At 39.1% G+C, this 27,754-nt stretch overlaps 1 protein-coding gene across 1 annotated transcript in view; it reads left to right on the forward strand.

Annotated features, from left to right (window-relative positions):
- Positions 1-27,754, forward strand: part of STK26 (serine/threonine kinase 26) — a 55,215-nt gene that overhangs the window by 22,730 nt on the left and 4,731 nt on the right. Inside the window, exons 3-8 of the mRNA XM_047844237.1 lie at positions 8,872-9,102; positions 17,939-17,995; positions 23,215-23,323; positions 23,409-23,566; positions 25,234-25,419; positions 26,572-26,720. Coding sequence (XP_047700193.1) covers positions 8,872-9,102; positions 17,939-17,995; positions 23,215-23,323; positions 23,409-23,566; positions 25,234-25,419; positions 26,572-26,720 — 890 coding nt within the window. The remainder of the gene's footprint in view (positions 1-8,871; positions 9,103-17,938; positions 17,996-23,214; positions 23,324-23,408; positions 23,567-25,233; positions 25,420-26,571; positions 26,721-27,754) is intronic.

The following is a 27,754-nucleotide window of genomic DNA, read 5'->3' on the forward strand; positions in this document are numbered from 1 at the left end:
AAGTAGGCAAACTAGGAACATTTTCTTTATGCACCTAGATAAATATTTTGAGCTCTCAAGCATGGAAATACAAACTCAGATGACTGACCACCTAAAGAAGATTGACCTCCAGCCCAACTCTCCATGTTTAATTTGAAACATGTACAGACATACCAGTTTTTACCTTAGTTCTTATTCTGTCACAGACAAAATATAGTGCAGCTCAATATTTTACTTCAGAAATAGAAATCTCAGAAGTCTCTTAAGAACTCCATAAATTTTTATCAGATACTCGTAATATGAACCTGAGGTTGTACAAAGTGGAAGAATACTCTGCCAACATCATGTTCTCCAAAAGTTTAGAAAAAAATATGAGTTTGTTTTATTCTTATTATTAAAATAATCTGAGTTTTCACATGGTCATGTGAACAATTCTATGCCCATATAAAATCTAGAACAAAAGTATTATTTTTATTCTTGGACAATTTCATCAATTTGAGGATCTTTTCAAATGAACAGAATGGAAAACATTAGTATTAAGGGTTACGGAAGTGTGATAAAGCTGGAATTGGAGCGCTTGACTTCCGGACATTGGATCTGATGGGTATCATGGTTTGGAATACCATCGCTACCTTGCCTCCCATACTCCAGAGGGTAGTGTGTTCCAGTTTAGTTATTGGCATGAAAAAACAATGGGCCAAATATAGTAACCTTGCCAGAAAGTCAAAATTACATACAGGTCACTCCTCTGTAGAATTGTAGTATAAAACATTTGGTAATCGTGCATATCTACAGGGATCAATCAATAGCATAGTGATTCCAAAATTGTAAGAAATCCTATCATTCGGAGAAGAGGAACATTCTGTTTTAAGTTTTTCAAATTCTTTTAAGTTTAAAATTTTTCAGATTCTTTAAGTGTAAGGATATTACTAAGTACACATTGGACAGTTCCGTGATCTGTTCATGATGGAAAATAATTTTGGTTTTATAGCCAAAGGATAAAATTTAAGTTACAAATTAATCCAAGCTGTAGTGAAAGCATCTTAGACTTAAGAGTCAGAAGACCTGGGTTCAAGTTTGAGCTTTGCCACCAGTTAACTACCTTATATCCTTGAACAATTTATAATCTCTGTAGGCTACAGGATTTTTTCCTCTATAAAAATTGATTTTGGATCAGATATTTGCTAAGTTCCCATCCATCTCAAAGATCCTATCATTCTTTTAATTTCAGGATTTGTTTCCCTTCTTAACCTCTCCCTACCTCTGCCATCATTTTGACATAAATGGCCTTAAATTTCATAGCTTCCATATGATGGTATTAGCCTGGGACCCGGTGGGCATACAATAAATGCTTGTTACTGATGGTGGTGATAAGGAGTTGGTCTAAATGACCTATACATTTCCTTCTAGCTGTAAAAGCCTGTGACTGTTACAGTTCTATCAAGGGAGAAGTCAGCTGTGCTTGGATCATATATAGCACTTTAAAAAGGTGGATAGTGTCTGGGCGCCTGGGTGGCTCAGTTGGTTAAGCATCCAACTCTTCTTTTTGGCTCAGGTCATGATCTCGCATTTTAGTGGTTTGGAGCCCCTTATCCAGCTCTGCGCTGACAGTACAGAACCTGTTTGGGATTCTCTTTCTCTCCCTCTCTCTGCCCCTCCCCCACTCGTGCTACCTCTGTCTCTCTCAAAATAAATAAATAAACTTAAAAATAAAAAGATAGTGTCCGGTGGTCTTGAACACAACCAGTGCTGAGAGATAGATGGCTGTTGACTTTAAATCTTTATTTTTTTTTTTCTGGCAGTATGTCGATTAGGACACACTCAACAAACTTTTGAAGAAGTGGTTATAGGGCAATTGAAACAATCTTAACATAGGCAGTCATAATAGAACTAATTGCAGGTGAGGCTGGTGGAGCCCCTAGAAAATGACTTCTATCCATTCTATTTGTTAGATGGCAGGTAATAATATAGACATGGACGTGATCCAGAAAAGCATTCCTCTCTAGCTTGGGAGAAGTGGGTGCATCTCTAGTCCTAAGTATATTGTTGGATTACAGTTTTTAGTTATTCTGTAACTGTCTGGGCATCCTCAGTTCACAGCAGGTCACTCCTGGTGTTACCACTTGAGACTATGAAAAGAGTAAGAGGCCTTCCTTTCTAAGCCTGATATCATTAGCACATTCTTTGCTCATCATTTCCTGTTTACCCCTCTTCATCAGTGAGTCACTGGTAGGCTTTGTAAAGTGCAAAAAGTATGTAGCCAAGAGCATTCATAGTATGGATTTTATTAAGGTAGGGAGGCAAGTGCAAAACCTAGCTTGAGGTCAGCTTTGCTCAGCCGGGTTCTTGCTTCTTGAGGGTTCTTTCACTTGCACTCGACCCTTCCTGGTCAAATTCTCTGAGAAGTCTACCTCCTCTTCTTCCCTAAATCTATTGTTTTTACTCTCAGCTCCAGACTGGAAGTTTTACTTTACCTCAGATTCAAAGAAACTAGATTTTGTACCTTTGGTTCTTTACTACTTTTGGCTTTCCAGGTCCCCACCTCAAAGCCAATTCTAATTCTGTCTACAATTTTCTCGTTCCTCCTGATTTTGCCTGGTCCCAATGCCCCTGATGGGGTTCAGGATATGCTATCCCAAAATATAGCACCTTGGCATGTTGAATATGTTAAGGTAAAGGAGTTTGAGAAAGTAGCAGAAGCAAGAAGGTCACTCTGACTGATTCTGCCCCTTCCCGTCCTCCTTGCCCTCCTTCCCTGAAGCAGGTCATAAGATCCTCATGTGAGAGGTGTTCTCATGGTACCAGAAAGAAAGGAGCATCCTTATCTTTAAAGACAACAGGATGCCAAGAAGAATCTGAACAAACTGGCCTTGCTAAGTCTCCCCCGTTCACCACATTTCTTTGTCCTGTCACATCTTTCCACAATTTCTCACTCTTTGTCAAACCTAGCATCAGAATACATTAGTTTAACCATTTCTTTGAGTCTTCATTTCCTTATGGAGGCTCTGGTGTCATGTAAAACTGACATTAAGTAAATGTATATGCTTTTCTTCTATTAGTCTTTGTGAGTTTAATTTTCAGACCCAGCCAGGGACCCTAAGAGGTTCGAGGGAAACCTTTTTCCCTCTCCGCCACCACCTTCCCACAATTTGTACCCATTTTCTAGTAGCTAAACTTTAACTCTTTGCCAATGTTGACTGGTAACTCAAAACCATCATCAATTAGATCTGAACCTATTATGTACCCTATTAACACATAGACTATTGTGTTAAAAAATGTTCAAGGATATTTATATAAAGAGTATGAGCCATTGCACTCTGGGCTATCCTACCTCTGTTTTGTGGCGCCTCCTGGAGTCCTGGCCTCTTGAGTAGTGAAGGAATAAACTGAAGTAATTACAAAAAAAGGGGGGGGGTATGGGTTACATTGTGTGTGTTTTTGTAAATATTACTTTTCTGGTCTTATTTGAGGGTAGGTACTAATTTTAGAGATGTGTCCTTAGAAGTATTGCAGACTTAATTTTTTAAATATAGCTATGTATATACAAATACCAAAGTCCCTTTGGTTTTATTTTAATCTCCTAAGTTGTCCACTTTCAGTGTGCACAGTTAGAAGAGAGCCACAGTCTTACCGAGGAAAAATAGGGGTGACAAGTTCCCTATAATCAAGGATACAAATTTCAGATGTCTGCTCAGTGGTTCCCAATGCTGATGTCAAGTCTGGTGCCAAAATGACTACATAGGAAGTAGTTTGGAGTACTTTAAAACAAGAACTTATTGCTGGGCCCTAATTTCAGAGATCCTGAATCAGTAGTTTGGGGATGAGGCCTAGGTATCTGCATTTTAAAAGTTGTACTGGTGTAACTGGGTGGCTTAGTCACTTAGGCGTCTGACTCTTGGTTCCGGCTCAGGTCATGATCTCACGGTTTGTGAGTTTGAGCCCCATGTCGGGCTCCCAGCTGACAGTGTGGAGGCTGCTTGGGATTCTTGTCTCACTCTCTCTCTGCCCCTCCCCTCCTTGCGCTCCTTCTTTCTCTCTCGCTCAAAATAAATAAACAAAATAATAATGTTTAGCCAGGAGTGAAGACTCCGTAGAGAACCCTTATGAGTCCTTCCAGCCCCCTGATTCTGTGAGTTAAGTATGCAGGAAGCCTTCTTCCCTCTGCTCCTGACTTGCCACAGTTAAGATATCCCTTTTAGACATCCTAAGACTATTCCCATAGTGAAAGGTTGTTGCCGGTTATTGTTTTATTGGTAATGATAACTTCTGTCTAAGACTTAAGTTTGTAATAGTGTAACTACAGCTGAAGAGTTCAAATCCAAGCAAAGGACAAGTACAGAACGTCAAGGAATAATGTAAATGTCCTGAGGTGCACCTGTGAAATTCCCATTTGCATGGACCTGTTTTTGTGGGGCATGTAGAAATCAACCACCATTAGTTTTAAATCAATGTGAAGTTAATGTAGCCATTCCTCCCATTTGCTGCTACATAACTTAGAACTCCATCCTGCACTACAGCTTTGAGAAGGCAATGCAAATACAGATATAGTAGTAAACTGAGATTTTGCAGTAGAGGTAGGAAGAGTAGGAGATTTTAATATTCTTTGGAAATTCTTAATATAATATTAATTTTCTTTTTCTTTAATATTTTAATATTCTTAAGATTTGATTTGGATGCAGAGGGAGTTGACTTGACTTGACTTTCTTAGAGACTCTGAAGAAGAGTGCTGTGAATGAGCAGGCCAATCAGCTTCTTCATATAGATCTTTTTTTTTTTTAAATATATGAAATTTATTGTCAAGTTGGTTTCCATACAACACCCAGTGCTCATCCCAACAGGTGCCCTCCTCAATACCCATCACCCACCCTCCCCTCCCTCCCACCCCCCATCAACCCTCAGTTTGTTCTCAGTTTTTAACAGTCTCTTATGCTTTGGCTCTCTCCCACTCTAACCTCTTTTTTTTTTTTTCTCCTTCCCCTCCCCCATGGGTTCCTGTTAAGTTTCTCAGGATCCACATAAGAGTGAACACATATTGTATCTGTCTTTCTCTGTATGGCTTATTTCACTTAGCATCACACTCTCCAGTTCCATCCACGTTGCTACAAAGGGCCATATTTCATTCTTTGTCATTGCCACGTAGTACTCCATTGTGTATACATACAGATCGTTTTCTATTGCTTTACTTGCGATGTTTACCATTTATTTGCTTGACTTTGCCCTTGCACGAAAAACAGAAAGGAAACCTATCTTAATAAAGATTTGGTATACTTTGGTTTAAGAAGCTGGTGAGATGGGGAAGGGAAAGAGAGTACTTGGGTATTATCTATCCAAGATTCAGGAATTGGTAAACAGGGCAGGGATCTTTATCCTTCAGGTAGACAGGGAGGTGAGATTATTATACTCGTGAAGAGTTGTACAAACATTGTAAATGATGGAACTTTCTCTTTTTGTTTCTCCAACATGGTATTCCTGGATTATGATGGGAAGCTATTCATGAGCTAGGATTCACTTCAGAGCTTTTTTAAAATTCAAAATGTGACTTGATTTTTAAATCTTTGTTTACATACTTTCAGGAACTCATTTTATTATAGGACAGCCATGTTCTCCCTGGAGTTGATTGTTTCAGTCAAATCCTTTTAAAACGTGAATTAAGGAGATTAGGATTTAATCTTTGTTGCTTACAAGAACAAAATCTTGTTATAAAGTTAAAGGAATACACTTGCTAGTCCAGAATGTATTATCAGGGAGTGCACACTATGTATTTTTTTAGTCAGTGGTATACTTACAACTTCAGATTTGTATTGTAGCTATATCAGAAAAATGGAAAGATTTATTACTTTTCTTTTTCCAAATCCACTGAATTTAGGAACTTACTGAGAGGTAAACCTATCACAAAGCTTTGGTGAATATTTCTGCCACAAAGTACTGGAAAGACCAGAACCATCACCACAAGTAGAAAGAGGTAACTTGTGGGTTAGCTGCTAAATAATATTAATCACAACGAAGTACAATGTCTTGCTAAGGGAACACCAGGGAAGTCAATAATGATGGTGATACTCAAGTTTTAGAGAAGGTATATAACAAAATGTAAGCATTAAGACCCATTTGCAGCCTCCTGGAAATCTAAGTTATTTTTACAAGCCCATATGGAAGCTCAAGATATATTTGTTCTATGTGGGTATTAGAGATGGGAGGGGATAACAAGTAGCTTGCAAATATCAAAGAGACTACTACATGGAAAGTGCATCTCTTAGGAATGGAAAAAATCCAATCGAGGAGAATGGGGAAGCTTATAAATTAAGCAGGTCATGTACAAACTGAATTTTGGACAGGTTGAAAAAAGAAAAGTTGGTGACATTCTGTAAAAGTAGGCATAAGCTTTTAGGTTACTCAAAGGCAGGCAGTTTAATGGGATCATAGTGGGTCTGTTTGATGACAGTGCCACAAAGAACTGGATGAGAAACAAAAGTAAACTTTGATGATCTTGTTGTCTAATAAAAGAAGATCTAAGGGATCATGCTAACTCTGAAATTGTCTCCTGAAATTGTTGAATAGGTAAAATTGTAGTAAATGAAGAGATAATCTAGGTCCAATTGACAGATTAAATACATGTAGCTCACCAGAACTAGATAGCATCCTTTTATATTTTGACGCACTTAAGTGTAAATTAATAACCTGCCTATTTGGGGGAGGTTTGGAAATACTGTGTTTCTACTGGATCAGGAGTATATATTCGGCAATGTGAGTTTAAATAATGATATAAATATTGTCTTGTTGGAGGAAAATTTGGATTAAAAATTGTATAAGATGAAGGATATTTCTGAATCAGGAAAGGACAGTGAATTTATGAGCAGAAGTCATACCGAGGCATTTGTAACCTAAAACACCTATGCTTGATTCCAGATTTTATTGTAGCAAAATGTTGATTTCTGGATTCCTACTGTGGGATGAGTTGCAAAAGTTCAACGTATTACCATTTCCAAACGAGCACCAGCATTTATGATCAAGGCAGAGAAGAAGCTTATTTCAACCATCAATGAAAACATTACATACAGATAGGATCCCAAGCAAAGAAAAAAAAAAAAAACTTGTAGATTCTTGAGCCTTTTGCATTCTGTGTTGTTTACATGGTGGTTTAGGAGTACAGGTGGAATAATTGGAATATCAGAGAGAGGAAGAGTTAAGAGGTAATATTTTGCTGCCAGAATGTTAGAATTTTAAACAATTTACCTACTTTATAGCTCAGGTTAAGTGTTCTGTCACCATCGCTACCCTTGCATTAATGTGCAGACCCTGCCTAGTCCACTGCTTCATCCTAAAAAGTGCCTGGCCCCATATTTCTGAAGTATAATTAACATACAGTGTCATGTTAGTTTCAAGCATACAAGGTAATGATTCATACATTAGTGCTCGCCACAATAAATGTAAACATCTGTCACCAAACAATGTTATTGTAATATTGTTGACTGTATTCCCTATGCTATACTTTGTATCTCTGTGACTTATTTATTTTATAATTGGAAGTTTGTACCTTTTAATCCCCTTTATCTATTTCAATCTGCCCCCCACCCTTTCTTTGGCAACCATCAGTTCTCTGTATTTAAGAGTTGGTTTTTTTGTTTGTTTTGGTTTTTTAGATTACACATACAAGTGAAGTCACATGGTATTTGTCTTTCTCTGTCTGGCTTATTCCACTTAGCATAATACCCTCTAGTTTCATCCATGTTGTCACAAATGGCAAGATCTTGGTCTTTTTGATGGCTGAGTAATATTCCATCATATATATGTGTATGTGTGTGTATATATATGTGTTTGTGTGTGTGTGTATATATGTGTGTATATATGTATGTATGTATATATATATATATATATATATATACACACACACACACCATATCTTCTTTATCCATTCATCTATCAATGAACACTTGGGTTGCTTCCATATTTTGGCTATTGTAAATAATGCTGCAATAAACATAGGGGTACATCTATCTTTTTGAATTAATGCTTTCATTTTCTTTGGCTAAATACCTAGTAGTGGTATCACTGGATCATATGATATTTCTATTTTTAATTTTTTTGAGGAACCTCCATACCGTTTTCCACAGTAGCTGCACTAATGTACATTCCCACCAACAGTGCATGCAGGTTCCTTTTTCTCCACATCCTTGCCAACACTTGTTTTTTTGTCAGCCATTCTGACAGGTGTAAGGTGATATCTCATTTTGTTTTTCATTCACATTTCCTTGGTGATTAGTGATGTTAAGCATCTTTTCATGTGTCTGTTGCCCATCTGTATGCCTTTAGAAAAATGTCTGTTCAGGTCTTTTGCCCATTTAAAAATCAGATTATTTGTTTATTTGTTGTTGAGTTGTATAAGTTTTTAAATATATTTTAGATATTAACCTCTTATTGGGTGTATCGTTTGCAAATATCTTCTATTCAGTAGGTTGCCTTTTTGTTTTGTTGATGGTTTCCTTTGCCGTGCAAAAGCTTTTTATTTTTGCGTAGTCCCAATAGTTTATTTTTGCTTTTGTTTCCCTTGCCTGAGGAAATCTATCTAGAAAAAAAAATGTTGCTAAGGCCAATGTCAAAGTAAAGAGTACCTGGCCCTTTGACAGGCATCAGAGATAACATTTTGCTGCATGGGATTGTTTTGTGGTAACAGGATCAGCTAAGCCCAGTTAGTGTGGGTGATCTGGTAGAATATGGACTATTTGGCTGTTTGGGATTATAATTGCCCTAACAAAGCACATGTGGAGAGTCAAGGGAGTTTATATGCTTTTAAAAATGTGTTATTGTCTTATGTGATTTATTTTCCTTCATTTCAAAAAATTTGATGCAAAACATTTGTGTTTTCTTTCTTTCTCTTTCCTGCCCCCACCCCCTTAGAATAACATAGCTGATCCAGAAGAACTGTTCACAAAGTTAGAACGCATCGGGAAAGGCTCCTTTGGAGAAGTTTTCAAAGGAATTGATAACCGTACCCAGCAAGTGGTTGCTATTAAAATCATAGACCTCGAGGAAGCCGAAGATGAAATTGAAGACATTCAGCAAGAAATAACTGTTTTGAGTCAGTGTGACAGCTCATATGTAACAAAATACTATGGATCATATTTAAAGGTAATGTGTGTGTTGTATTATTTAAGTCATAAGGTATTTTCATTATAAGTTTTTCTTTCTTTTTTTTAATTCTGTTATTTGAAAGGCAGTGTCTTAAATTAGGATTTGGCAGTCTTTGGGCTCCAGGCAGAATCCAGCTCCATTTATAGTGCCAAATAGACTGTTTTTAGATTTAGCAGCTGTGTCCTGAATGCATCCCAGTGCTCAGCTGCACCGTTATTCCACACCTGAACTTTGGGTCAATGGAGGAGCAGTAATACAGCTGGTCCTTGAGACACATCCTTTGTCAGGAAAGAGCTTTCCCCCTGGGCTTTCGCACATTATTCTCAATGGTCCAGTCTGTCTCAACCTCAGAATTGATGGAATATGTAAGTATGTCATTTATTCCATTGAGTTGTGGTTATTTACACATCTTTCTCTCCTTCCAGATTATGAGCTCCTTGATGGCAGGAGTTTAGTTCAACCAGTCTTGGTTTTCACATTTAGCATAAGACATGGAACATCTCAAGCACATGATAAATACTTGTGGAAGTGGAGTCAAATGGAACACTATCTGCCCCTCCCCCTTTCCCAAAAGTTGGAATTTTAGTTTCCAGGATCATGGAATTAGTAGACACCTTAAGTTGAAGCAGATGGAGATGTGACTGCATAACAGAATACTCTTTGGTTAGTAAAACCCAAGAGTTAGGGGCGCCTGGATGGCTCAGTTGGTTAAGCATCCAATTCTTGATTTCGGCTAAGGTCATGATCTCACATTTTGTGAGTTTGAGCCCCACATTGGGCTCTGAGCTGACAGCTTAGAGCCTGCTTCAGATTCTCTCTCTCCATCTCTCTCTGCCCCTCTCCTGCTTGTGCTCTCTCACTCTCTCAAATTGAATAAACTTAAACACACACACACACACACACACACACACAAGAGTTCTTGGGTTCCAGAGTTAGAAGTCGGGATGCGTGTCTATTGAAATTTGAAGAATAAATAGTTAGAAAAATCTAGCTTAAGGGACTCCCGGGTGGCTCAGTTGGTTAAGCATTCAACTCTTGATTTCAGCTGAGGTCATGATCTCATGGTTTGTGAGTTCGAGCCCCGCATCCTGCAGAGCGCTGACGGTGCGGAGCCTGCTTGGGACTTTCTCTCTCTCTCTCTGTCTCTCTCTCTCTCTCTCTCTTTCTCAAATAAATAAATAAACTTAGAAAAACCTAGGTTAGAGTTAAAATTATTTTAAAATTAAAAATTTTTATCATGTTAAAGTTTTTCAAAGGAAGGCAATACTAGTTAGATTTTTGCTTTTCAGGGTTTACAAGGGGAGGAAGAGGTTTTTTGTTTGTTTGGTTCATTGGTTTTTTTGTTCATCTATCTCTGGGCCAAAAGGGGTGTGTTTATAACTCATTAGCTATTGGCCTCCATAAGAATGAATGCTATTTTTTATATTCTAATGACCAAATAAACCCTAGGGTAATCTATCTATCCATATTAGTTACTACTGATTCAGAAATCATGAATTTCACTTTCTTTTTACTAAGCCTGTTTATTCTCATATTACATGAATTAGATGAATGTGGTGTGAATGCACAATAGAGTAAATCATTAAACAGCCAGGCGCTCTGTGTCACACACTGTATTAGGTGCTGGAGATATAAAAATGAGTGACTCCTGCCATTAAGGAGTTCACAATCCCATATTGTACTAAAAGGGTGCAGGTTTTGTGATTAAGTACGTACAAGGTACAGATGGGGCACAGATAAACAAGTAGTCACTTCTGTCACTTTGAAGAGAGGCTAATGGTGTGAAGGAAAGGCTTCCAGGAGGAGATGATAGTGCCAGTAATTCCTATACAATTTACTTTTTTAAATTTTTTTAATGTTTATTTCTTTTGGAGAGAGAGAGGGAGCAAGGGAGGAGCAGAGAGAGGAAGACACAGAATCTGAAGCAGGCTCTAGGCTCTGAGCTGTCAGCATTGAGCCAGATATGGGGCTCGAACTTACAAACTGCAAGATCATGACCTGAGCTGAAGTTGGATGCTCACCTGACTGAGCCACCCAGGCGCCCCCCCCCCCCAATTTACTTCTAAGTGTTAGCCATTACTCTCACACAATTATTTGATTCTTTGTGACATATTTTGCTTTTGCAGTCTTTCCTACAAAACTTATTTAGCGGGTCAGATTCTTTTTAGGAATCCTGAGAGGTCGCTCAGTCTCAATATGTTTAGGTCTCCCTCCTGATTCCCATAGCAGGCTTGGTTTAAGACAGCCTCAGGAATTTGCTGTTGTTGTGGTTGTGGTTGTTGTGTGTTTGCTCATTCTGGTTTACACTTTCTGGATTGAATACTGGTAATTCAAGACCTACTCTAGAGCAAATTTAAACCTTTGCTATTCTTAGGCACCTGTAACAGATAAGCTATTTTTGGAACTGACTTAACATATTAAATAAGTCCTATTTCAAATGGAGTTTTCTATATTATATTGAAACTGGGTACCGAAATGCAACTGACTGTTTTATTGGTTGCTTATAGCGTTTTTAATTAATGTTCAGTACTCTCGTGGCAAATGAATTATAGTTCTGTTTGTATAATTTATTTGTATGAGTTCACATTTTTAAAAAATTCCCCTCATAGTGTACATGTACCAGTCATCCAATAAGTACTTAATGTTTAAATAAATAAATCTGATTGTTTTGTCCAAATCTTGATTATAGAATGTTCTTAGACTGGTCAATGATACACAGCCATTATCTATGACGTCTTCATAAAGGATTAAATTGAAATGATTTTTATCTCCTTTACCCATCATTAATTAAAGTCCACAATGTGAAGGACTACTTTGAAGAAAATAGCACTTCTTGATAAAATTGTAGAAATTCACATTTGGCTGATATTAGTTATTTATATCCTGAATCTATTTACATTAAAGTAAGTAAATGTGTGTATTATCTCTGTACGCATGTTCATATATACAGACAAAGGAAAAGAAATAGCTTATGATTTTATAACCTTTTAATATCATTTATTTAAATTTGACCAACTTGTTTGTTTTCAGTTTATATTAAAACATGGGACTTTTGTGGGCTTGCTTTTTTTTTTTTAAACTAAAATCACATCAAATATAACAAGGTTCTGTTTAATGCAGTCAATATAACTCAAGGCTACATCATCTAAGTATCATCAGGGAACTGCATTATCAATCGTTGTGGCATATCCTTCCATTTCAGATGACATAGGGGATTTTGTGAGTCAAGTTAATTGAGTAGAGTAGGATATGGGTTTTTCTCAGGTTGTCTTTACTCAGGATATCATACATAGCCGAGACCTCACTGTAGGCTGGAGGAAAAGTTCTTGCATTTGAGAGAAAATTATATGCTCTCTGAAACTGTATTCAGTTGTAGTGATTTCCTTGAAACATACAAAAATGTACAAGGTATTCATTTTGACTGAGCTCACTGTATAACTTCATTTTTAAAAACAAGAGTAAAAACCAGACAAACATCAGTATGACCACAGTATTTTGCTTTAATTTTAGTTCACTGCAGATTTTCTTGAGAGACAAAGTTAGTCTTTATGAAGAGTGCTAACATAAGCAAACCCTTCCCTTCTGATCTCATAATATTGGAAAAATCTTTTATAATCTTTAAATATTTTTCTAGTTCGATGTAAATCTTAAAGTGAAGCTCACTCAGGCATTGAATAGAATTTGAATCATGCCTTTATTTGCTGCTGAAAATCGCCTTTAGATTTCTGTTTATGTTAAGGAAATATGCCCCCCCTGCACATACCACCGCCACTGATATTTATCAAAAAAGAAAAAGGAATTGAGTGATTGAAGTAAAATATTCCAGAATAGAGTCTGCAAAATTTTGTGACCTTCTCACTGTTTTTCCTGAGACTTCTGTGTGTGTTTATTCCCAGTGTATGGTGAATGTTTCTGGAATCTTCTTTAGTTAAAAAAAAAATTTGGGGGGAGAATTTTTTTATAAAACTTGAAGGAAATTGCAGAGGAAAAAATTTTCTCCTTCTTATAGTGTTTTTCCCTCAAAATAAATATAGCTTTGCACTTCACAGAACACACCTCTAAGGAGCCCCATATTAGATTCAGTTTAGCAGGCCTTTATTCATTTATTGAGTGCCCTACTATGTGCATTCATTTCAGTCTGCATACATGCCCTGGTCAGTCTCATTTACTTTATCTTGACAATTTCTGAATTCATGTCTCTGGTTCTAGCCTGTCTCCTTAGCCCCAGATGGATATATCTAACTTGCTTCATATTACCCACTTATCTGTGGGTACATCAAGTACCATAACATGAATGATGGCAAGTAGCATTTGAACAAGAACTTGAACATGGTTTGGATGAGGGTGGAGTATAGACAAGGCATTCTAGTTTGGAAGAAAATGATTTCAGGGGTAGTAAAGCATCTGGCAAGATGATCTCTCCTGTCCCTTGCAGTTCTATAAAATTTGACATGCTGTTTCCTTTTTATTGTGGTAAAATATGTATCATAAAATTTACCATTGTAATCATTTTAAGCCCACCGTGAGTAGCAGTGAGTATATTCATATTGCTGTGCAACTATCACCACCATCCGTCTTCAGAACTTTCTCATCTTCATCAGTCAAAACTCTGTACACATTTGGGGTGCCTGGGTGGCTCAGTCGATTAAGCATCTAACTTTGGCTCAGGTCATGATCTCACGGTTTGTGAGTTCAAGCCCTACATGGGACTCTCAGCTGTCAGCACAGAGCCTGCTTTGGATCCTCTGTCCCTCTCTCTGCCCCTCCCCTCCTTGCACACTCGCGCTCTCTCGCGCTCTCTCTCTCTCTCTCTCTCTCTCTCTCTCTCTCTCTCTCTCTTTCTCTCAAAATGAATAAATAAACTTTGAAGAAAAAAAAGAATCAAACTCTCTACACATTAAACTATAACTCTCCAGGGGCACCTGAGTGGCTCAGTCGGTTGAGCGTCCGACTTCGGCTCAGGTCATGATCTCACAGTTCGTGGGTTCAAGCCCTGCATCAGGCTCTGTGCTGACCACTTGCTCAGAGCCTGGAGCCTGCTTCAGATTCCGTGTCTCCTTCTCTCTCTGCCCCTCCCCTGCTCAAGCTTTCTCTCACTCTGTTTCTTAACAATAAATGAATGTAAAAAAAATTTTTTTAAATAAAAATAAACTATAACTCTCCATTGTCTCCTCACCACAGTCCTTGGTAACCACCAGTCTACTTTCTGTCTCTATGAATATGACTACTACAGGTTCCTCATATATATAAGCAGAATCAGACAGCATTTGTCTTTTGGTGACTGGCTGACTTTAGTCATACAGGTTGGATTATGTGGTCAGTGCTATGATTGCTATGAGATGCACCGACCAGCCCATTTAATTCAACATATAGTTAATATCTAGTACCATAATCATCTCTCAAATACATACAGTGAATGTTTTAAATGGTTTTTTCCTATGAACAAATGAATTCCAAATTGCACTGTAGCCTTTCTGCCCGCTTTGGCCAAGTGTCTATTTAGCACCAAACACTGGGGTTCAGTTGGCCTCATGGGGTAACAGAGTTGATCCTGCAGATACCAGTAATTTGTTAACATTAGGCTCCACGATCTCCCCAGCAAATAGTACAACTCTGGAGCAGTTACTCTTTAGGCGTTCGGAATTTCGGAACAGAGAGCCATTTCCTACCACCTGGCCACCCATGTTGATGCAGAACTTTAAACGTACTCCTCCAACCCGCTGTTAATATGTGTGGATCATTTTGTAAGTGGAGAAGTAGACTCTTCCCTTCAGGGACTTCCTCTACTTCAATGTGCCGGCTGTGCAGTTATGGTTTACAGTCCCTGGCTCTTTGGGAATTTTAAACTGGTATGTAGATATCATCTCAGCCTTGTAAATTATTGAAAAGCAAGCCAAACATACTTATTTGCATTCTCCAGCACAAACATCTTTTCACAGAAATCAAAGGTTAGAAGTTGTAGTCCTCCAAAAGAATACAAACATAGAGTCTGGGCTTTTTTTGGTTTGGTTTGGTTTGTGATTGGCGTTTTCACTGAGCCCTGCTGTGGACCAGAAACCTGTAAAAAGAGCCTCTGTGGGCAAAGCTTCCTTGAGCAGGGAAGAGCCCCCACCAGCTCACCATTCCTGCCTGTGCCCACTCAGGCACTCAGACTGTGTAACAGTCTTCTGAAGGTCCAGATCTATGGCCATCCTCCAGTGAGTCTTGTCTTCCAGAAGCGGTAATCAGAAGGAAGCAGGCAGAAAATCTGTCTGACGGCTCTGGTTCCTTCCCTGCCCTGGTACCACCAAACAGCTTGCTTGCTAGGACGAATGCTTCTTTTCAGATCTGGAAGTCGCTTAGTCATACCTCTAATAACATTTTACGCTTTCTATGAATACTCTTCAGTGAGGAACAGACAGTTGGTAAGTTTCCATTTTGGAATCGGTACCCCCAGAAAGGACCACATCATTTTAAACCTGGAAAACAGATGTTTTCAGTCATGTGGAACTACAAATCAGATAACCATCCAATAATAAGATCTTTTCATTTTTCTTTTAAATGTCAGGTGAATGGGAAGCATTCTGAATTCATAAGGTAGAATGTAGTACTTATTAGAAACAATCTTGTGGCAAAAGAAAAATTTCCCCAGCTATGCACTGCTGGGAGAGTCACTTTTTTCTTCTCTTGACAAAAATATAAAGACACGTCAGGTTTACAATTCTCAGGTTCCGAGTGCCTAATTTCTATACATAAAGACAAGTTATGTGAACCACGCCTAGAACTCCATTCCCCTCCCTGCTGTTATGGGGACGTATTTGCTCTCTTTTTGTGCCGGAGACACGGCCGCTAGCAAAGACTCTCAGTTCTTCCTTCAGTTCAGGCTGTGATAGGAGAGTGGACATCAAAACTGGGGGGAGGGAGATACGTCGTTACCCTCTCGCGCACGCGCATCTTAATGGTGTCAGCATCCGGAAAGGAGGAATCCCTAAATCTCAATTTACCTGAGTCCTTCCTCCCCGGCCCCTGACATTAGGCCACATCCCAGTACTCACACTGCAGTGTCACCCACCATGAGGTTACTGGGGGCCATTCTCTGCCATGATAAAGCCCCAGCCTCATGGACACATGTGGACGTTTTGAATGGAACTCCTGAGTACTTCCCAGGGATTTTAGAGTTTTAGAGTTTAGCTCGAGAATCTCCTCCTACAGCTGGGGCTGTAAAGGTAAGAAATGTGTTCCTGACATCCCAGGGTGAAGCGCAACACTGAGTGTGTTTTTCCCCCCAGAAACATTGTTATGATAAAAATAGTAGTTTGGGGGCGCCTGGGTGGCGCAGTCGATTAAGCGTCCGACTTCAGCCAGGTCACGATCTCGCGGTCCGTGAGTTCGAGCCCCGCGTCAGGCTCTGGGCTGATGGCTCGGAGCCTGGAGCCTGTTTACGATTCTGTGTCTCCCTCTCTCTCTGCCCCTACCCCGTTCATGCTCTGTCTCTCTCTGTCCCAAAAATAAATAAACGTTGAAAAAAAAAATTAAAAAAAAAATAGTAGTTTGTTTCTCTGGCACTCCTCATGCTGTACTATGGATACCTTTGTGTTAAATTGTCTTTTTGTGGGGGATTACCCCAGGAACCTAGACATTATTTCTAAGGGAAAATGCTTGCTTTCCAAATTCTAAACGCCTTACTTATAATGGACTTATAAAACACAAGCCACTCACAACTTGTATACTTGCCAGTAGAGTAAACTCAACCGTTCTACTTACAGTCAATTCTGTGTTCCCACAAAAATTCAGAGAATACTACTGATGACATGGGGAGAGAAGTGTCCATAGTATTTCAAGCTAGAGCTGAAAGAAGAACAGATTCGATGGTTTATTCTGATTTGTATCTGATGGCGCTGAAGGGTGTCTGTGTACATGTGTGTGTATACCTGATTTGGAATTTATATATACTCTGCCGATGAGCCCCATTGCTTCTTGGACAATTTACAGTGACGTAAATTCCACCTGGAGTAATCATATGCTCTTTAAGCTACGCACTCCCTTTCTCGTATCCATTTACCTCGGCAGTGGGACACGGTGGGGTGCGGAGGGAGAGGGACACTAATTCTTTCTAAGCTCCACCTGTGTACCAAAAATGCCCATTAATCATGGCTGATGAAAGTGGGAAAGTACATGCAAACAAAAGCCAAAAACTGAAACAAGGCAAACTGTCTAGTGTCCTCAAACTCTAAAATCATATGCGAAAAACCCAGAAGCCCCATTTAAAATTTCTACACATCTACACACCAGGGGCGCCTGGATAGCTCAGTCAGTTAAGCATCCGACCTCAGCTCAGGTCATGATCTCGCAGTTCATAGGTTTGAGCCCCATGTGAGGCTCTGTGCTGACAGTGCAGAGCCTGCTTGGGATTCTCTCTCTCTCCCTCTCACTCTCTGCCCCTCTCCCACTTCTGCTCTCTCCTCTCAAAATGAATACACTTTAAAATTTCTACAAGTCTCCACATACCTCCTCATTCTTTAATGTAACTATCTTTTCCTTTCAGTATCATTCAAAATAATAATTTAAGGCTCTGGTTTATTTTTTCTGGGTTTTGTAACAATTTTTAATAGTTCAACAATTTTAAAAACAGTATTTATTTAGCTATATCACAAGCTAAATAGGTAGGGAGAAAGGTCAAGACTCAGAACTTTTATCTGTAATGCTCTGTGGGAAAATATATTCTGCGTTTCAAACAACTAATCTTAAACTTGTATTTTAGAACCAGTACATTAGTTTGTCAGATTTAATGTTTTATGCTACTATGTTATTTCGCTCAGGCTTGTAATGATTAAATTGTTTCATAACTTTACAGGGTTCAAAATTATGGATAATAATGGAATACCTGGGTGGTGGTTCAGCACTGGATCTTGTAAGTATTTTTAGATAATTACACACATACCTGTCTGTACTTTAGCTTTTTTTATTTTAATTTGAGTAAGCAATGGCTTTTGGGCAAGCTGGGTGGTTGCTTTAGATAATACATTCAAATTAAGGTCTCTATTCAGGACTATAGATTGAGCCGTATTGCAAGATTGGGCATATTGCTGACGTTTTTAGAGTATATATGAAACGCAAATAGCTTCATGAAATAAAGCTCCCCAAATTAGGACTGTGTGTGACCATTGCCATCAGTTTAGAGTTTTACTTTGCAGGCGTTTCCCTGAAAAGACTGAACGTTCTTGGATTTTTGAAATATGTAATTCAGATAAGTATCACTAAAACTAGTTCTTGGGTTCTCACCAAGTGCGCCTGCAGACCCAATTCTCTGCAGAATTCTCTCTGCCCCTCTATAGGTCATTTGGAAATGTGATGGTACTTTTGGTTGTCATACTGACTTGGAAGTGTTACAGCCATTTTAGTGGGCAAAGATCAGGATGCTAAAATCCTGCAGTGAACAGGAAAAGTTCCACCCAATGAAGATGGGAACACACACATAAATTCCTTTGAGAAACACTGGTTGTTTTCCCCAAGTTAGTGTGATTCTGTCATTGCTGTTTTCTTCTCCCTTTTAAATCTTTATTAATATGGCGTTGTATTTAAAATTCAATATGAATTACTAGAGGCAACTTGGTGTAGTAGAGATGGGGAGAGCGGTCTTTGTAACCGAATCTGTGACTGTGAACCAGGCACACAAATTTCTTACATTTGGATATCCTATAAAACAAAGAAGTTGCACTAAGTTATTTTTAAGTTCTCTTCCATCTTGAAAATATATACGGACCCTGACACAGGGCTCAATCCCACGACCCTGGGATCATGATCTGAGCCGAATTCCAGAGTCGGGCGTTAAACTGGCTGATCCACCCAGGCACCCCTCCATCTTGGATATTCTGTGACTTATATTGTCTTAGCATGCTCCTGGATTTAGAAATGATAAGAGTATGCTGTCTCTAAAAATAAAGTGTTTTGATGACTAAGATCATCAAGTAACATTTTAACTCTTATTTTTAAGTGGAGATGAGTTTCCCTAACTGTAAGTGATTAAATATTTCTAAAGGGGTTTAATCCTCCCTGCCAATGGCTCCAAAGTTTCAAATAATCCTGTGAACAGAAATGACTCTAAGATTTTCTTTCCTTTAAACAGAACCATATTTAAAGCATTCTAAAGAAGTGGTAATTAAATTTGATGGAGAGTCTCATCTCCTTCTAGGAATTCATCTCATTTTAGTCTGTTGCTGAGTTAGGTAATCCTTCCTTGTGTCTCATCTAATTCGTACATCCCAAAGCTTGAGTTCATTTTGTCTTTCTCCTCTCTAGTGATAGAACACAACTGGTATTTCTTTGTAGAATAATCCTTCATGCTTATGGAGTCAGATCTCTTTCTTCTCCTGAAGTTAAATGGCCTCATTTCCATTTGTCTTGTCACATAGTTTTATTACACAATAGTTTTTTCATTAGCTCCACAAGAAGCGTCTCAACTGCTCCATGATCCTCCTCCTACCCTTTAAATATTCAGAGCTCTTTCCAAATTTATCATAGTTACCTTCTCTGGTCCCCCAAGGTGCTAACCATATGTCTTCCCTGTTTCGTGGGCATTGGCAAAGCTAGTGCACTGCCGTCAGCAGGATCAGCAATAGCAATGTTAAGCACTGGACGCTGGCCCAACCCTAACTAATAATGTGAGCTGTAGTAGTAGTTTGGTCAGTTTTATGTAATCTCTGAGTGAAGTCTCTTAATTTCATCCTGCCGTTCTGATCTCTGCCTAATACAACAAATTGCCAAGTTGCATAAATTCAATAAACTTAAGATGTTTTTAGCCCTGTCGTAGCTAAAAATCAAGAGACCTACGTCCTAGACCTGGTTCTGCCGTTGACTAGCTGGCTAATAATGGACAAGTCATTGAACCTCTGTGCCTTAATTTCCTCACATGTTGAATGAAGAAATTAGATGAATGATCTCTCGAGTTTGTGTCCCTAGCTCAAGAATTCAATAATACTGTGATTGAATTATAAACATTTAACTGGCCTTTGTAAGGAGGGCAAATGATGAGAAAATGTGCTGTTTCTTCTCCGTGTATAGTGCCGTACAAACAAATGCTATCATTTGGGGAATCTAAGAAGGATTGGGTTTGAGGGAGGGGACTGCTACCAGGGACAAGAAAAAACGACAGGGATGCTGAGAAGAGAATATTTGTCACTTTAAGATTTTTATTTTTAAGTAATCTCTACACCCATCATGGGGCTCGAACTCACAACCCCGAGAGTCACATGCTGACTGAGCCAGCCAGGTGCCCCAATATTTCTCACTTTAAATTGGTGCCTAAATAATGGAATGCGATTATGACTTGTAAGTGACATCAACATTTTATAGTGTATACTTCAAGATTCTCTCCCATTCCTTTTTTTTAACTTTTTTAATGTTTATTTATTTTTGAGAGAGAGAGAGACAGAGCATGAGTGGGGGAGGGGCAGAGAGAGAGGGAGACACAGAATCCGAAGCAGGCTCCAGGCTCGGAGCCGCCAGCACAGAGCCCGACGCGGGGCTCAAACTCGTGAACCACGAGATCATGACCTGAGCTGAAGTTGGACACTTAACCGACTGAGCTACCCAGGCACCCCGATTCTCTCCCATTCTTGAAAAAAATTAGTTATACATGAACAGACTCTGATTTTTTTAAATCATACCTCACTTCTTTCCAGTGGGAATTGCAGTGGCTTACAACAAAAACACATATGATAAGGTTAGGAGGATAAAATATGAGCACCAAAGACAAAAGTTGGAAACAATATGCTAACCGTAAGAGAAGGCACTGACATAACCTGCTGCATTAGGACCAGCTGAAAGTCACAGGAGTGGGGAAGATCCCCAGGCCCACAAGTATACAGTCTGTGAAAGAGCAGGTGACCCGCTCTTGCATGTCCTCAGTTGACAATAAGGCCAGTACACTGGCCCTGGAGGCAGAGATATTAGCTATTAGAGACACGGCACTGTCTTTGGCCACTGAAGACAAGTTCAGTTATGCACTCCAGGGACAGTGGACCAAGATCTCAGCGTTCTCTCTCTCCCAGGGAATAGCAATCTCTGTTCCATCTACTTTACCTCCTCTATCACTCCAGCTCCCTTTTTTCTCCTTCTCTCATCATTGTCAACATGGCTAATGATACATTTTAACCACAAGGCTTGAAAGAGTTTTCTGTCTGATAATGCACCAGAAAAACCCAGCTGTACTACCCAGTTCCCATTGCCCTGCCATGGCTTCTCCCCGACTCCACCATCTTCCTCCAGTACCCAGTTAATTGAGATTTTATTTTTCCTGAATTTGAAGCTGGACCTAAATATACCAGATGAGCCAGTGGGTCTTGAGGACCTCTTCTTTGTTTGTTTTTACTTAAATATATTCTTTAAAATTCTGTATTAGGTAACACACTGGCTTATCCAGGCCACTTTCAGAAGCCCTTCAGAATGATAAGTAGTGTCCCTTATATATACCTTGCCCAATTTCTTTTTTTTAATGTTTATTTTATTTTTGAGAGAGAGAGAGAGACAGAGCAGGAGCAAGGGAGGGGCAGAGAGAGAGGGAGACACAGAATCCAAAGCAGGCTCCTGGCTCCAAGCTATCAGCACGGAGTCCGACACGGGGCTCGAACCCGCAAGCTGTGAGATCATGACCTGAGCTGAAGTCGGATGCTCAACCGACTGAGCCACCGGGGCATCCCAGACCTTGCCCAGTTTCTTAAGTGAGTGAGGGCATACCTCCTCTGGCCCTGTCAACATTTTCTGATCAGTGGTACCAACATTTGTCTTTAAATTATTTGGTAGTACCTCAGAATTTCATTGCCGGCAATCAATAAAATGCCATTTTCACCTTTGAGAACAACTTTAATCACTACTGTTTAAATAGAAACTTTTGGAGTGGAAGTTAATAGACTTATAAGTAAATAGATAATGTTACCTAGGAAAGGCACCTATTGAACTACGGGCATCCCTGGAGTATACTGTATATCCAGACCACAGCTAATATTTAGTGGTGAAACTGAAGTATGGGTTCTATTTTAAGCTGTTAAATTGCAACATGAAAGTGCCCTTTATTCAGAATAAATATGGCATTCATGAAAGATGAAATACACAAGGTGCCAAAGAGCTGTGAATCCCTCCCAGTGTGAGGCAGAGTGGGCGATGTTTGATTTTCACCACCTCCTCCCTCCTTCCAGCAAACAGCTCAACCTCAGCCCTGACTTCAGATTCCCACCCTTCCTGTAATAATATTGTACAGTCCACTGTTTGTGCTTTATGAGGTACCAGAATTTTAAAATAGCCATTTATTTTAAAGGGAGATTTTCAGATACTCCATTACAAGTTCTCCCGAAACCTAATCATTGCTTTCCTTGTATTCCAGTTGGAACTATTGGCTTTAGGACGGGGATGGGGAAAGAAAGGGGAAATGTGTTACATTTAGTTAAAAAACCATACCCCTTCATGATTCGATCTTTTTTTTTTTTTTTTTTTTTTTTTTTTTACAATGAAGTCTGAACAGATTAATTGTTGTATTCCTGACTAACTTTTAAAATCTCAGCCTCGGAAAGGCTGCCTGCTTTACAGTGTTATTGAGATACATAAATGCTAAGAACTGTGCTGTGGCTGACCTGTACCATTGAGCTGAGTTGCTGCGGAAATCTTACAGACTTTTTGATCTCAAAATCAGTTTAGTGTAAATAATTAATCATTTAAATAGCAAATGTCAAAATTTAAGTAGCTGATTTCTTTTTTCCTAGCCAAAGAAAGAAAGAAAAGAAAAGAAAGCTAGTTCTGTCATTATTTAAGAGTATTTCTTAAATCTTTGATGTAAATATTTAAGAACCTCACGATTTGGAGCTAGTACATACAGAGGTAACACTGCTTGTATTATCTTTTGAGATTAAATCTAATCCATTTAAAAACCATTTCAGCCTTAACCATTTCAGACTTAACTTGTTTACTATCTTCCCTTACCTTTTTAATCTTTTTCTCCTTTGTTTAAATATTGGCTTAATAAGCAGAATTGCTTCATATATCTAAGTGATTCCCTTATTTCAAAGATCATATCAAGTTAGTACTTCATTGTTTGGAACTTATATATGTTTGTAAAAGTGTGTGTGTTTTCCCCCTAAGCTTCGAGCTGGTCCATTTGATGAGTTCCAGATTGCTACCATGCTAAAGGAAATTTTGAAAGGTCTGGACTATCTGCATTCAGAAAAGAAAATTCACCGAGACATAAAAGGTATACAAAAATCTTACATGAACCTGAGAAAAGTAGCTGCATTCTGAGGAAACTGAGCGTTTTTTGTTTTCTTTTTTCCTCCTAGCTGCCAATGTCTTGCTGTCAGAACAAGGAGATGTTAAACTTGCTGACTTTGGAGTTGCTGGCCAGCTGACAGATACACAAATTAAAAGAAATACCTTTGTGGGAACACCATTTTGGATGGCTCCTGAAGTTATTCAACAGTCGGCTTATGACTCAAAAGTAAAGTGTTACCTGTACAAACTTTAGTTTTTAATAATAGGTTTTATAGAGCATGCTATTCTATATAATAAACCGTCCCAGTTTTCCTTGTTTTAGAAGTATTTCTAAAGCTAGAGTTATGTCAAGTGTTACTGCTAAACCATTAGTTCCCTGGATGCTGATCATATTTGGACCTTATTCCCTTCAATGGCCTTCCATTCCACTTAGAATAAAATCCAAAGTCCTTACTATCACATACCTGGCTCTTGATGATCTGGCCCTTGTCTGCCTCCTCAACCTCATCTCTTATTACTCTCCCTCTATATTCTATCTGCTTTGGCCACAGTGGGTGCTATGTCCCACAAACATAGCAAGTACGCTCTGGCCTCAGGACCTTTGCACTCACCATTCCTTCTATCTGGAATAACTTTCCTCCCAATCAGGTCTCTGCCTAAACATTACCTCACAGAATAGTCTTCCCTAGCCATCCCATGTAAATTTGCAACCCCTTGCAATCATCCATTATTCCGTGATCCTGATTTGTTATTTTCTTCATTGAACCTAGCACCATCTGACATTGTATAATTTACATATTTGTCTCTTGACATTGTATAATTTACATATTTGTCTCTTCCGTTAGAACACAAGCCCCTTCAGAGCAGAGATTTTTGTCTGCTTTATTCACCACTGGAATCCTCAGTATCTAGAATATGGTGCCAGGCAAAAAGTTAGGGAATTTGATAATTCTTTTTTTTTTTAATGAAATCTATTGTCAAATTAGTTTCCATACAACACCCGGTGCTCATCCGATAATTCTTTTTTTTTTTTTTTTCATTTTTTTTTCAACGTTTTTTATTTATTTTGGGACAGAGAGAGACAGAGCATGAACGGGGGAGGGGCACAGAGAGAGGGAGACACAGAATCGGAAACAGGCTCCAGGCTCTGAGCCATCAGCCCAGAGCCCGACGCGGGGCTCGAACTCACGGACCGCGAGATCATGACCTGGCTGAAGTCGGAGGCTTAACCGACTGCGCCACCCAGGCGCCCCCGATAATTCTTTTTTTAAGTAGGCTTCACACCCAGTGCTGAGCCCAATGTGGGTCTTGACCTCACCACCCTTAAGATCAAGACCTGAGCTGAGATCAAGAGTTAGACACGGAACTGACTGAGCCATCCAGTCACCCCAGGAATTTGTTAATTTTTTTAAATAAATGAATTATATTAATAAAAATTTATTGCCATTGCATTTCTCGAGACACTTCATTTTTTTTTTGAGTTTGTTTATGTATGTATGTCTGTCCTCTCTGCCCTCAACTTGGGGCTTGAATCTACTACCCCAAGGTCAAGAATTGCATGCTCTTCCAGGTGAGCCGGCCAGGCACTCCTTTTAAGACACCTTTTTTAAAGTTTATTTATTTATTTTGAGAGAGAGAGAGAGAGTGAGCAGGCGAGGGGCAGAAAGAGAAGCAGGCTCCACACTGTCAGCAAGAAGCCTGACACCGGGCTCGACCTCATGAATCATGAGATTGAGATCATGACCTGAGCCAAAACCAAGAGTCACACGCTCAACCCACTGAGCCACCCAGGTGCCCCAGGACACTTTAATATCATATGACCCATAGGCTATTTTGTGGCAGTCTGCTGGAATGGAATTTCGAGGTAATATTTTTTTCTTTCTCTTACCTCAGGCTGACATTTGGTCATTGGGAATTACTGCTATTGAGCTAGCCAAAGGAGAGCCACCCAACTCTGATATGCATCCAATGAGAGTTCTGTTTCTTATTCCAAAAAACAACCCTCCAACTCTTGTTGGAGATTTTACAAAGTCCTTCAAGGAGTTTATTGATGCTTGCCTGAACAAAGATCCATCATTTGTGAGTATATATTGCTCTTACTACTATTTGTTTTCTATTATTAAAGCTGTTTAAAGCAAATGTAGTTTTTCTACAGCGGGGAATACAGTGCATGGGAAAATTGTCTAAGATCCTTCTAGGAACCTGGTTCTCCCCCCTGTCTTGCTAATTCTGTTCAGTTCTTAACAAGGTCCTTACTTACTTTTCTCCTTGCCCTGTATCTTTTTCTCTTGCTCATGGCCCCTAGCTTCCTCCTTATTCTATTGATCATTTCCTATTTCAGCAGGAAGGAAATTTGAGAAATAAGGTTTCTGTTGTAGGATGTCACTATTAAAGCACACGTGTAACTATTCACAGTGATATTTATTCAACAGTGTTTTCATTTTTCATGAAAAGTTATGTGTGCCTTTCACTCGTTTCAAAATTTAACGTTGAGAAATTCCAACATGAAGTTGCATGTTTTTACTGATGTCTAGTGAACTCCACTCGTCTACCTGGCAGATTTTATCACAGTTGCTTTACTACTTCAAAAATAAAGCTGCCTGGTGACTTCTAAAAGCTAGAAGTGTACAAGAACTAAGTTGTGATGTAACTGTTTTAAAATTGAGAATGAACATTCTGATATTGACAAAATACTAGGAGTGAAATATCCCCCACAGGATGTGGCATTTGTATTTAGGTGCAGTATGAATTCACGTGTGACGGGGAGAGGATTAATCTGGGGATCACATGATAGGTGCAGATGATAATAAAAGTTTTAGCCTTGCTAGTTTTCATCCAGTTTTTTCAACTTACAGTAAATATAATAAAAGTATTTTTAAAGCACTATTGTGAAATGGTTGTAAATTTTTACTCCATTTTCAAAACCTTGCCACGTGTCTCTCTGCTTTGGAGAAGGCCCCACCTGCCAGTTTGCTGGTGGACAGGCCACCTTTTTGTCCATTGTGTTTGAACAAATTGGTACCAGAGTAGTAAATTTAATTTGGTTGCCTTGAGCCACTTCAAAGAGTAGAATTAGCCATTGCCCTACAGCATTTTAGCTGTCCTTGTGTCTGTAGACATACTTTTCAGACATACCTTTTCAGCTTAATAATGGAAGTTACTTTTTTTTACCACACCTTGCAATCATAAAGGGCCTCGAAATATTCATGTGACCTTCATATCTTTCCCTAGCGTCCTACAGCTAAAGAACTTCTGAAACACAAATTCATTGTAAAAAATTCAAAGAAGACTTCTTATCTGACCGAACTGATAGATCGATTTAAGAGATGGAAGGCAGAAGGGCACAGTGATGATGAATCTGATTCTGAGGGCTCTGATTCGTATGTACAAATCATTTCATTGTTATGTAGGTAGCCCGTTCGAATACTGCGTATCTTCTAACCAGTATCCACTATGCTTTCTCTAGCATAAAATGGAAGCTGTGTTTTCAATTTTTATAGTAGAAACTGTGAAAAGCTTTTAAAATCACAGTCTGTGCAGTACAATGAATTTAGAAACATGTTTTTTCTTAGAAGTGAATTGCTCTAGTTTTAAATGGTCTCGGTCTAACCCCTAGTGGATACTTGAGTATATTACAAAATTTTGGAACAAGATTCTATTAAAAGTGTTACATCAGTTTGCCCAAAGTGATAAAGGCTATGTCTTCTCATACTTTGGGGGAAACCTGCAAAATCCCTCTGGAGCACTGACTGCCAGGCCTTTCCCACCTCTTGGCCATGTCCTGAACTGTGATCAGACTGATATATTTAAGTATTCATTTATGTGTGATTTGGACCCTCCTAAAAAAGCTACACCAGTTTTTAACTGCAGCATTTACATTGACATCTTATCTTCTAAGTCCATAACTTAATTTAGACTAGGAAAGTCTGTGGGTTATACCAGAATTTTCTCTTCCACTTGATGAATTGGCACAAAGACAACACTAAATTTCTTTAGACAATACTCTCAGAGTCCTGCCTTTATGAGAAATTGCCCTACTTTTGAAAACAATAAAAAATACCAGGATGATTTTTGTGCCTTGTTGTAATGGTTTGTTGGCCTTAGCGGCCCATGAAAGTAGCACACGGAATGTTAAAAAAGAATCCAAAGGGGCGCCTGGGTGGCTCAGTCGGTTAAGCGTCCATCTCTTGGTTTTGGCTCAGGTCATGATCTCACGGTTTGTGAGTTCAAGTCCCACATCGGGCTCTGCACGGACAGTGTGGAGCCTGCTTGGGATTCTCTCACTCTTAAAATAAACAAACAAACAAACATGAAAAAAATTGTTTTAAAGAATCAAAAGCCACACTACAGGAGATCCTGATCCAGTCAGTGGGGAGGGGTGTGGGCAGGCCTTTCTATACAATAAGAGGTCTCC

This window comes from Prionailurus viverrinus, chromosome X (assembly GCF_022837055.1).
Source record: "Prionailurus viverrinus isolate Anna chromosome X, UM_Priviv_1.0, whole genome shotgun sequence".
In the NCBI taxonomy this organism is placed as follows: Eukaryota; Metazoa; Chordata; class Mammalia; order Carnivora; family Felidae; genus Prionailurus; species Prionailurus viverrinus.